Source organism: Branchiostoma lanceolatum, chromosome 2 (assembly GCF_035083965.1).
Source record: "Branchiostoma lanceolatum isolate klBraLanc5 chromosome 2, klBraLanc5.hap2, whole genome shotgun sequence".
NCBI classification, from domain to species: Eukaryota; Metazoa; Chordata; class Leptocardii; order Amphioxiformes; family Branchiostomatidae; genus Branchiostoma; species Branchiostoma lanceolatum.
The window spans coordinates 27,503,347-27,515,562 of NC_089723.1; the positions used below are offsets into that span (position 1 = coordinate 27,503,347).

A 12,216-nucleotide genomic window follows, 5' to 3' on the forward strand; every position below is an offset into this window, starting at 1 on the left:
TAAACAATAGATACTGGAAGGCTACATAAATGGCACATTTTATATCAAGTTTGGAAGATGGAACAGATAACACAAGCACCAAATCAAAATTGTACAGCTGATGCCAACAGTACTGGAGAATCATTAAACATTCATTCGAAAATATCAACAGAGAAGTAAGCAATAAAATAATACATCCACCACTGGACCACCAGATATACAAATCATTAACAACATTCTTGCCTATCATAATATCTCAAGCATATAGTAGACATGATAAATATTCAAACTTACTTAATGGTACATTTTAAACACAATTCTGTTTATCAACTCAAACATAAAATAACGCAATAATTTCTGACGGTCACACCAATGTAATTTCTTGGTCATTGGATTTCTGTGATAAATCTAAATACTACCCCTGTACTTTACCACAAGTTCACAACAGTTAAGAAACTGGACTGGATAAGAACAAGAAATGTTGAACTTTTCGTGCACAAATCAAATTGAAAACACCTGACAATATTATTTCATACTGCTTGAACGTTCTGGTATTCTAACTAGAAAGACAATAACTTTTCTGAACTGTTGTTTTGGTACCAATATAAAAACATTTTTATTTATTTATATTTATTTTGGTTTGACATATACCATACAGAAAGGTTAGAATTCGATATACTTAAACTGCCTTTCCTGAAAGGTTCAGAATTTTTTCCAAATTTGCAAGAAAAGAGAAGCTGGTGAATCCAACATATTAAATTGGTGTGACATGATAAGCAATGGTGTTTTAGTGCGTATGTGAGACTGTAAATGTGCGTGTATGGGAATCAGGATCAACTGAACACTGCAGAGGACAGGAAACAGGTGACCAGTTTTAGTTCCATGTGAAGTGGCTGTTAAGACAGAAATGTTCATTAATTACTGTTATCTACTCCATTGCACATATAGATCACCACCACATATGCATTATACAGTACAATGTAAATCTCTATCTACACAATTGAAATAATGCTAAACCATCCCTGTTTGTACTAGACATGTTTGCAGGATGACAAAGTGGCTCCCATAAAATGCATGGTTGTATATTTTGCCACTGTTTATGTTCAGTGGCCTTCTTACAACTACAATGTACATTATTTTGTAGCTTTACTAGCACTTGATCCTGTGTGAATAAAGTGTCAACTGCTTGTTCTGAAAAGTGATCAGACTTTGGAATTTTTGAGCTGATCTCTGGTGTACAACTTTTCTAGTACTGTAGTACATGGCTACATCTGACTACTTTAACCAGTATCAGGCCTGTAGCTAGTGGTGTGTCCTGTTACATAGTGGTCATGACAACATAACCTCATCAAGAGGTGCATATGCAACATGTTCCTCATATAAATCCATTACAACAAAAGCTTTTCTCATATACTATATCAGGCTCTTGTTCAAGTAAACAGTTGTCAAATTGCATATCTCTAGGTATTCCTTAACTACCCTGCACAGAGGTTGCCCGAATATAGGTTTTACACAGTAGTACTAGTACATGTACAAATCTGGAAGTCCCTGGTCAAAATTCAAAATCTTCATGTACCAATTTGATTAAAGCCAAGATTCAGTTATCATCCCAACAGGAGAAATACCCACTAAATAAAATAATCCTAGATTATGTTGACAGTTTACACTTACATGTAGTTAAGTCTACTGTACTTCTTATCGCTAGCAAATCTGTATTTATCTCAGCAACAGGGAGAGGGTAAAAATATACAACAGACTTTCCCTCAGTGACAGACATCTCTGACTCTAAACCCCACATCCTTAGAATTGCCTCTCCTAGAATTTAAAAAGTAGCAGTAAGAGAAGTGATGTCTGTTGTGAGGTACTAGTAAGTCCTTGATGCAGTAGTACAGATGTCCTGTGTATACATGTCCAGTTCCCTTCTCAGCCAGGTCCAATTAGTGGCACACCATCCAGCTCCCTACAGACACAAAACAGTCTCTTAGTTTCAGTGAATGCTATAGACAATAAGTGTAACAGTCTAGAGCTTCACAGAAGTTGAATGTGGTTTTTAAATATTACTAGTACTATTGTTGAGCAAACAAATCTCGCGTTAAGACCATACCAATTCAATTTCTTGGCTCTTGGAATCTGGATCTGTGACTTCCATGGCCAAGGATTTCATCATTTTAACTTCAATTTAAGTGATGAATTCCACAGCTGTGAAGGGACTTTGACTCAGTCTGTGGCTGTGTCATGATTCTAACCCCTAAATGTGATGAGTTCCACAGCTGTAGATACTGTTACTAAACGTGATGAAGTCCACACCCATAGATTTCTAAACTAAAAATGCCTTGGACTTATATATTCCATAGTCCCTGACTCCCTGGATATACCTGAAGAGGCACCTGATTATGATGTGCACAGGTACACAAACCACTCACCTGAGTCAGGTGCGTCACCTATCTGGACTCACTCGGGGTGGCAGACGTGGTGTTCTTGATATCAAACATAGTCATGTCCTCATCGTCGTCGTCTTGGTCCAACGGAGCCATCTCCATGTCAGCAGATGTTGTCAGCACGCCGTACTTCTTCGATTTGCTGCGCCGCCTCCGTAGTCTGAGTACAACAAATGGGGAAACAACTTGATCACGAGTTCACTACTAGTAATGACACGACTACACCTGCTCACTTCATCATACATCATCCTTTTTTCGACACATGAGAAAATCTAAGTTTTTCAAGTATTTTCAGTCAGTCAATCATTTGTAGATGTTCCACAGCGTAGAGGACAAATCTTGCACATATTAAAAGACCAGTCATCATCATCTTATCAGGACAGAATTTCTACTACTTCCTAGCAAAAAGTACACCTTACAAAGAATATAAAGGTTCTGAATTTAAAAGGATCAAAATAAAACAAAACTAAGACACATCAGTGTGGCTTTTTCCTGACCTGACAGCTCTAACGATGAAGTACAGCACGACCAGGGCAGTCACTCCGATCAGTACGTACAGCATTCGCTTCACCACTTCACTGCTGTAGGGCCACAGGGAGCCTTTCGGTACAGCAACAGTGGGATAGCTGCTGTTACTGTGGTTAGTCGTTTTCAAGACCGTCTGTACAGCACTGTTGGTGGATGAACCCTCCACGGGCTTGTTGGGGGGTGTGGAGGAGCTTGTGTCGTCCGTATTCTGTGCCACCTGTCTCCTGCTGATGTCATGGCCATCACCGTGCCTTACAGTTCTCTCATCCGCAACGCCACATATAACACCGAAGTGGGCTACAGATAATGCCAGAAGTAAAAACACTCGCACATTCATCGTGAACACTTGTCCAGCTGCCCTAAAACAAATACAATCGCGTTAAAACAGCATTGTTGGAAAGACCAACCACCAGAGAACACAACTCCGGAAAATGGCGACTGATGACGTCGACTGTGTCCCGAAGTGGGCCAATTGGAAGATACCATTCAAATTATGTAACAGATGATATTGTGTTGTGTGTTGAATTTGCAGGAGATAAGTTAATCCATGATTTATTGCTACATTCATCATACATAGCTGACAAAAAGACCGGCCTTTATGATCACCTTTAACAGCTGAGATATTTATGAATGTGAGTTCGATCTGAATTTTTTTACTGTACCTTACTCTTCAAATGAAATATTCATCAAACATGGTAGTGGCGGTAGTAGGGAGAACTTTATTTTTTAATGATTGTATTTCAGAAACTAAATAAGTACAAACAAAGAATATTTGCTATTTGCTAAGTGATTGAATTACAGTTACTGAAAGTAATATCATTAAGTGTGTAAATATGTCATGTTAGCTGTCCAATTAGTAGAATATTTTATTTCAACCCCCTGCTACTACGTTGTCTCGTCCATCCATTCAACAGAAAGATGGCGCGACCGCTCGAAAAATATCTGATGCACGAGTTGAACCACAACAACAGTACTAGCCTGCCCGCCGATCGGATTGAAGTTCCAGCTAGCTCTATGTTATGTTAGAATCCCTGTAATGTAACTCTTTGTCGACTTGTCACTATGGAACCATGGACGAACTACTAGCGGCGGTAGAAGAACGTATGGGGAGGGAGATCTCTGATGTGGTAAGTATGTCTTCCTCCTTCCTTGCTACTGTCAGTACTGACGTTTCGCTGCTCGGCTCGCTTGGGAGTTTGGGAGAATCGAGGAGCACTTTTATGTCACATTTGTTTGACAGAGAAAAATGACGAACGTAACAACTGTAACAAATAGACTGATCTCAAAGCCTAGCCTCTACCAGGCTCCGCGGGATGGCTGGAAAAATAGTAGAAATTGGCCGTAATAGAGTGAATAGTGTGCCAAGGGAGTTAGCTACGGAGAGAGGACAGTCTGCCATCCACGGCAGACTGTCCTCTCTCCGTAGCTAACTCCCTTGGCACACTATTCACTCTATTACGGCCAATTTCTACTATTTTTCCAGCCATCCCGCGGAGCCTGGTAGAGGCTACTCAAAGCCATGCCTACGCTTAGCAATGCCTAGCGTAGGCATCCTCTGTCAAAAAAACTCAAAATCACTGTTAACTCTGTGAAAATGGCAGCACCTGCTCATGCAAACTTGTCACTTTAGCCGTCAAACACAGGTTTGCCTTTTTTTTGGTAGGAAGACTAGTCAATTGCCAGGCAAAGAGAGCTTTTGTGAGGGGGTACTTGTTTTTCATTGTACGTCTATCCTAGGTTTTGTTGACGACAGACAGACGATGAGAACAGGCATATTATAGGAGAAAGGGGCCTCTGTTTCCATGGAAGTGTTATGGACCGATGTTGAGGTCATTGGACACAGATACAGGGAGCCAAGACAGAGATTGTGGAGCTACATGGTTTATTCCCTGACCCCCAGGATTCCAACACATAGAATGCCAGCATGAGTCTTTCCCAGAACGAGGCTGCCTTGGACCATTCCACTCTCATGATGGGGGGTTACAATTACTAAATAATGGTCTTACATGTGTCTTAGTGGGTTCATAACATGCCTCCCCTTCCACAAGAGGATTGACAAGGTCAATTCGAAGAATGATAAAGAAATGAAGCCACTAAGTTAACTAGTTACAATCTACATATCAGGTATATCGTTACACACGAATTATATCAAACTGCAGTATTAAAACAAGAAGCCTTCAGAGTAGAGTAGAGCAGAGTAGATCATTTAGCCAGGTAGGAAGATCTCTTCCAGTTGAGGCCGCTCATCCAATTACTGAATTATCATTCCAGGCTTGTGTGGACAATCCAGAGCCTTCTAGTCGTATACTACTTCAGCTGCAAGACCTCGGAAAATACCATAGATTTTCTCCTGCTGTGACTGTCACTCAGATATTATATAGTATGGACACTACACTAAGATATTATGACTGTATATATTACAGTTTCCTGTTTTGCTTCCATCTACAGGAAAAAGATTGGCTTGGAAATCTTTACCATCATGTTGAGAAGCATGTTGTGGAGAGCTCTTCTTGTAACATCAACTGCTCAGAATTGGCCGTAACTGTCGTGAACCAAGTCTTAAGCATTACATCAGGTAACATTCAGGCCTGCACTGGGCACTTATATACTGGGTCTCAAAAGTCGTTATCACCTTATTTTTTACATTTGTTAAAGGTACAAAGTGAAATCTAAGAAAAATGGGTAAATTCTGTACAATAATTTGTAATTTCTCGTGTGTGCAACTAACCAACCATAGCATATTATTTGCGTCTATTCCAGGAATGGAACTGCCTCTGTCTTATAGTTTCATCTCAGTCAAGCAATTGGTACAAGAGCAGCACCAAGCCTGCTGTAGTCATGTGTCAACATCGAATCACACAGGATGTACTAACAACAGAACAGCAGGTAATAATGATAACAGAACCATTGCTTGCTCTACTGTGTCCCTTCCCAAAGACTGATGGATTATATCAGTTCCATTTTTTGCACTTTCAAGTCGCATGTTTTCATCAACAAATATAAGAGCTTCAGCTTTGATATATTGTAAGGACAGGAGGAGGGAGTTGGAAAGACTTCTATGATTGACATACCAATTATTTTCTGTGCAGGCATTCCTGTCGGACGTCTCAGTCACATCCGTGCCTTACTCCTGGGGAGGTTGACATCTGAACCTAACACTCTCAGTGTTGGGAAGAACAACAGAGTTGGACAACTTTATATTCAAGACAACACTGGTGTCGTACTTTGTGAGGCAGGTTGATTCCTTGCGTCTCCAAAATTGCCTTTAGCTTTTTAAGATTATGCTATGTTATACAAAGAAATTGGAGACCTAAGAACAGCAAAGGAACTCAGAGAGCTACGGCAGCTCACAGGAAAGAAGGCACAGTGGAAAGAAATGAAGAAAGACTGAATGCAGCCAGAGATTGTTTCCACAACCTCTGAGCTGCAGAACACAGTGGATCATCATCATACATAGATCATGCATTTCTCAACATGTAGCTGTGTTTCCTCCTTAGATAATTTCTCCCTAAAATAACAATTAACATAGCACAAACATTAGTACTTCCTGCAGTTCTCTTGTATACAATCTTATGTAGCATAGAAATGAACATGCTTATGGTATAAAAGCTTCCAATGGTTTTCTGTTAATGCAGACCCTTACATTGAACAATGATGTATTTGAAGAACTGGTTTTTCTCCCTTCGTGGAACTACATTCCCTCTGCTTCACATAAACAAGGTAAAGAAACTCCATTTTGTTTGAATCTTATAATAATGCATTTAATTTTCCCATTTATTTGTTAGTTGCTCCATATCATGTTTGATCCTTTATATCATCAAGTTTATGAAACCTTTCAAGATAAGATTTTGCTATGTGTGACAGATGATTAGGAAAGGATGTAAGAAATGTAAACAACAACAACAACACATAATATGAGCTATCCATATGCAGGGAACAGGGGATACGTGGAAGTAACAGTGCCACCTTGTCAACTGATCAATACTCGTAAGATGAAGGAACTAGTCTCAGCAGTTCAGATCCCTGCAGCAGCAACCATTCTCAACAACAGGTAAGTTGTGAGGTTAGAGCATCAGAAATGTTTTGGGAATTTCTCTTAGTCTGACACCCCTTCATTAGCCTGGGTGTAATCCTAGTTAGTTTACTCCCATACTTTCCCCTCACGAACTATGGGAACCCCAGTAAACTGACTAGGATGACACTCAGGCTACTCCTTCATCATATAGGATGGTGAGAGTCACTGCTTTCTTCGTGTTGTTTCAGGAAAGGTATGGAGACCAAGGTGATCAGTATACAAGGCCAAGTGACTCAACTAAGCACCATTCTTAGGTACTTAAATGGCTCCTCAAAGAAGACATTGTGTTGCTTTTGTCTTTCTCCTTCTTTTTCTTCTTCCCATCATGGTATCTTAAATACTTGTCTTATTTTTTTTCCTTTTTTTGTTCCTCCTAGCTTGTTTTCCACCTAGAAATTATGATTATGAAGATAAGAGAGGTTTCTGAAGTAGGAAGTGATTTCTTCTTCGTTTTATTCCAGTGCAGTTGAAGTTTGAAAAAAAAGAGGTCACCATCAGTCTGTTTACTTGTTTATCCATTGGTCAAATCTTTGTGCTTGCCTGAACCTATACTAGTACCTATTCATTCATACAGGTCTATAAAATGTATAAGAATTTGTTTACTTAGTTGTGTCCTAACACTTTTCTACAGGGTGAAAGAAGTTGTCTTCTTCATGTTCAAATTAAGTTCTGCAACAGAGCAGCAGCATGTTCCTGTCATCATCAAGGTATGTAAGAGGAAAGCAGGTTTAGAAAAAAACATGTTTATAGCACTGTAAGTACTTCAAATATACTGTCCAAAATAAGGAATTAAGTGTGGGAGAAACTATGCAGTACGAAGCACAGAAGATATATTATTCTGACTAGTATTAGGACTCGAAATAGTGGGTGCATGTGCACCTGTGCGCGCACAACATTGGACCTGTGCACCTAATTTTTGACTGTGGGTGCACTGGTGCGCCTAAATTTTAGATATTATTGTAAGCTATAGGATAAGGGTACTATTGTACACTAAGTATACAGAAAATTCTTGAAATGTAAGTATCAGAAAAAGTAATATATTATTAACCTTTTGTTGTACTTGATGTATCACTTGCTTGAAATTTTAGATTAGCTATCGAACTACAGATTGAAGTTCTTAAGAGCACTAAACTAGTAATATGAAAATGGAGATGCCAGCAGTTTTATCCTGAAACAACCAAAACAGGAATTTGGTAACTTCTATTAAAGAACCTGCAAGGTATGATCCATATCACATACAGTGCCTTCAACAATGTTAGTAGATAACCCAGTCAGCACCAAGGACAGCACCTCCAGCAATGTACACAGCTCTTGAACATAGGAATCTCTTCTTAATGGAAAAAAAGAAAATTGTATTTGGACTGGATGGCAGCTAATAGCAATTCCTTGTCAATTACATTTCAGATATCTAATTTTCCACTCTGCTTTTAAGCACTAGAACCAAATCAGTATTTGATGTCTCCTGCAAAGCTATTTTGTTACTGTTTTAGGGAACCAAGCTGGTCCACTTGTATCACCTACTGGAGCCAAGGAGAGAATACATAATCAGTGGTCTCAAACCAACCACACTGTTCAAGGTGAGGCAACAAACAGTACCTGGACTGATGTTAATTTTTTTTAATTCGTTTTTTATTGACTTAGAATGATGTAAAGTAACATAGAGATGTTAAAGGTTGTGAACTAGCACAAATCGTGGTTATAAACCTGCTGTTCGACTGATCTTGCTCACAGTCACTGACGAAAAGTAGTGGATGCTACTTGAAACGTCTGACCGTTTCCAAAATCATATCCAGTTGTTTGAGTAACTGCTTTTTTTGGCGTATCTTATTACCTGGATGTCTAATCTTCATCGACGTAGCACAAATCAACTTTGAATTTCTCTGTTTTCATCAATAAATAATTTTTTTCCTTTCCTGAATAAACCAATAAAGTCATTTGGTGCTTAGACCCAAGTTGACAGCAAGTGTATTATTAAAGCTATAGATCAAGTGGGTTAGTTTTCCTCATCATATTTACTGTGTTAGATTTGTTTGACTGTTGCCACTGTTGTTCTATTGTACTCCCAGGACAGTGCAGATAGGAGGAATGTGTACTGCTCGACAGCTGGAACCCGGTTTCTGCCTCAGTCTGCTGAACCTCAAGGTGTACCAAGCCTACCGGTACGGTCCTTTAGACCTTTTCCTGCCTTTTCCTGAGTCAGTTGTGGCTGGTTATGAAGTCATAATCATTGTTTGTCTCAAATGATATGCTAAATGATTTGTCACACCTAGCTTATAACTATCTGCAACTCTTGAGCTATGCATTGAAGAAGCCCATCCTGCACTCTGTAACAAATTATGACTTCTACAATAGTTCTAGAAAGAAGAAAATTTTGACTGGAAATAGTATAATAGTAAAGATACTTCAACACTGGGTTAATACATGCTGTGTAACTGTGTTATGAATGATATTTCAGCAACTTTCAGTTGTAGTGGTTTTAGTCAATTATGGTTTTCGACATCCTGATAATTTGTTAGTAAATAAAGAAATCTGTTTAATGTATTTTCAGTCAGTTCTATTGGCAGCTGCTGTTCCTGCTGGATCAGATGGTGGCGCTGCTGAGACACGCTCCTGTTCTCATGGCGGTGCAGTTAGGCAGAAATTCTGCTCCTACCAGGTACCACATGCAAACCACATGACAGGAAACACAATTAGTTAAGGAAAATTGTACAGCCAATGATTAAACACTGATACATGAAAGCTTCTTATATTCCTCAGATAACATTAGAGGTTACAAAAAATCAAGAGCGTTCATTTTTAATGCAGCAAAGTGTTTCAACAATTTTGTATTCCATATCTTTCTTATAATAATAAGTAACATCAAATCTATTGTAAAATAGAGGCACCAGTTTAGGACTGAATTATTGAAAACACCACATACCTGAAAAAGACAATGGCAGAGAGTCGCAATATCAAACCTACTGGGTTATATCAATCAATCAATCAATCAATCAATCAATCAATCAATCATTCAACCATTCAATCAATCAATCACTCAACCGGCCAATCAATCAATCACCCATGAGTGTTAGCACTGCCACTAATCCATGATGGCTGTAGATAACGCTCTTCAGAATGTTTATATGAAGCTTATTCAAAACTACATAACCATAAATCCTCATGGATAAAGGAAACTCTGATGCCAGCTGCTTTTACAAGTTACATTCATTTGAATGAAATATGCAGCTTTGAATTAAGTTCCTGTAGAAAATAGGTCATGGGTGATGGTTGCAGGAAATGTTCTGTTAGAAGAAAGGGATAAAATATGCAGTGTCAAATTATATGACTATGGGGAATACTTCATGGGTGGTACATGTACTTGCAAAAAACTTCTTGTTGCAGCTTTCAGGGGTTTATTGTGTTGTTGGATACTTGCCTTGTATGAACAAGAGACATGACAGAATCTACTTCTTTATTGCTCAATTTTTGCACAATACATGTGCATGACCCATAGTGGACATAAACTGGTCCTCTGTGTAAAGTGACACTCCTATGATATTACCATGAACAATCCCAGAGTTTGATATTTCATTGATTGCATATACCTGTATATGTATATGACTGAACACCAAAGTGTCATTTTATGGATTTAGATTTATTTTTGAATCATCAGTTATTCAATTATTTTGTTGTATGTACGCCCAGGGTACCATCACTGCCTGTGTCAATGATGATGTCGGCATCTACCAGCTGGAGGGAAAAGTCAGGTGTGATAGACTGATACTTCAGACAAATTTAGCCGAGCACAGCAAAACATATTAGACTTCTATTAACACAACATGCATGATATACCACAAATATAGTTTATACTTTGCCGAATTTAGCAAGTCTAACTTGGACAGATCTTTGAAGTAAATTTAATGTTGAGGTTTGCCTTCCCATATGCATGGTGCATTCAGCTCTCTGGACAAATGTGAATGAAATACATTTGTAAAGCAAACCATTGACATTATCCTTCTGTTTGCATTCACTTTATAGGTTTCCATTTCGATTGTCACAAAGTCTCTTAAGTTTGTAATACTAAGAAATCAATGTAAACCACCGTAATGTTATATGCAGCCAAGCTTACTTTTTGTTTCTTTTTTCCTCTAGCTTCCGACACAGTTGTTTCAAATTTTCTGTATCATACATACCTTCCCTTTGCCTGCCGGGTGCCATCCTAGTTAGTTCCTAATACTCCCCCTTACTATACATGTATTATACATGATATAGATACTACAGTATTTTTAGTAGGGGGGAATATAGACTATAGGAATCCCAGTATAAACTAACATGGATGGCACCCAGGCAAATCTTTCCTTGGATGTACAATAGGCTGCATCTGGGTTATCAACTACATGTGAATGAAGGCCGAGGTCTGAGGGTGGGAGCCTGTATAGCAGTGTACAATGCTCATCTGGTGAAGGAACATACAGAGGTAAACATCAACAAGACTTGCCAAGCTTTATTTCAAGACATATGAAACATTTAGTCATAACATGCACATGTAAGGCCACTTGGATAGACAAAAGGAATAATTGAATAGCAAACGCACTGTCCAAGACAGTATGGTAATCAGCAACTTTGATATTTTTGCTTCAGGGAGATGCTGTGGCAATGTTGTGTTGTTGTACAGCCAGCTCTGTGATCATCCGGTCCTTCTCTTCACTAAATTCACCATACAAGGTTAGTTTGTGTCTTTTTTAAAGTTTATCTGTTACCATAATGAATAGTCTATGAAGTTTGGTATTCTTTGGATTACTGGTTCTACATGTATGTGAGTGTAACAAGATATCTACCATTTCTAGCCACCCACCAGCCATTCTGCTGCACTCTACCATCTCATCTACCACCTGAACCCAAACCTGTACGAGCTGCACTTCCTGCTGACTGCTGTCCATCAGCTGAGACTGAAGTTCACCTCCCTCATCACCAGGTAGGTCAATGCCAATATGCATTTATCAAGACATGTACATGTGCAAACTGCTAGTAATCTTGTTTTTACGAGCCTAAGCAGAAAGAAAAAAGAAGAAGACTTCCGTTACTAGCCTCTACCAGGCTTCAGACGTGGCTAGAAAGAGTAAAAATCAATATGGCAAGCTGTATCTATCGGCTAGCCAACTCTATTTGGCCGACTTCTACTCTTTCCAGCCACGTCTGGAGCCTGGTAGAGGCTAA

At 39.0% G+C, this 12,216-nt stretch overlaps 2 protein-coding genes across 3 annotated transcripts in view; one reads left to right on the forward strand and one right to left on the reverse strand.

The window, feature by feature from the left end:
• Window positions 1-22: 22 nt before the first annotated feature.
• On the reverse strand, window positions 23-3,413 carry LOC136428342 (membrane protein FAM174-like). Its single transcript, XM_066417781.1, has 3 exons — window positions 2,915-3,413; window positions 2,403-2,577; window positions 23-1,939 (listed from the first exon to the last, which is right to left on the reverse strand). Exons 1-2 carry the CDS (start codon window positions 3,280-3,282, stop codon window positions 2,421-2,423), a joined length of 525 nt encoding a protein of 174 aa, XP_066273878.1. The 5' UTR covers window positions 3,283-3,413; the 3' UTR covers window positions 23-1,939; window positions 2,403-2,420.
• Window positions 3,414-3,766: 353 nt separating this feature from the next.
• The window catches only part of LOC136428329 (CST complex subunit CTC1-like), a 91,915-nt gene continuing 83,465 nt past the window's right edge, over window positions 3,767-12,216 (forward strand). The window contains exons 1-15 of one of the 2 annotated variants that reach the window (XM_066417757.1): window positions 3,767-4,072; window positions 5,394-5,520; window positions 5,706-5,831; window positions 6,035-6,177; window positions 6,581-6,665; window positions 6,879-6,996; window positions 7,209-7,274; window positions 7,652-7,727; window positions 8,511-8,597; window positions 9,087-9,179; window positions 9,569-9,676; window positions 10,705-10,766; window positions 11,374-11,476; window positions 11,641-11,724; window positions 11,847-11,974. In XM_066417757.1, coding sequence (XP_066273854.1) covers window positions 4,016-4,072; window positions 5,394-5,520; window positions 5,706-5,831; window positions 6,035-6,177; window positions 6,581-6,665; window positions 6,879-6,996; window positions 7,209-7,274; window positions 7,652-7,727; window positions 8,511-8,597; window positions 9,087-9,179; window positions 9,569-9,676; window positions 10,705-10,766; window positions 11,374-11,476; window positions 11,641-11,724; window positions 11,847-11,974 — 1,463 coding nt within the window. In that variant the 5' untranslated portion in view covers window positions 3,767-4,015. The remainder of the gene's footprint in view (window positions 4,073-5,393; window positions 5,521-5,705; window positions 5,832-6,034; window positions 6,178-6,580; window positions 6,666-6,878; window positions 6,997-7,208; window positions 7,275-7,651; window positions 7,728-8,510; window positions 8,598-9,086; window positions 9,180-9,568; window positions 9,677-10,704; window positions 10,767-11,373; window positions 11,477-11,640; window positions 11,725-11,846; window positions 11,975-12,216) is intronic. The other variant, XM_066417759.1, reaches the window with a different exon arrangement.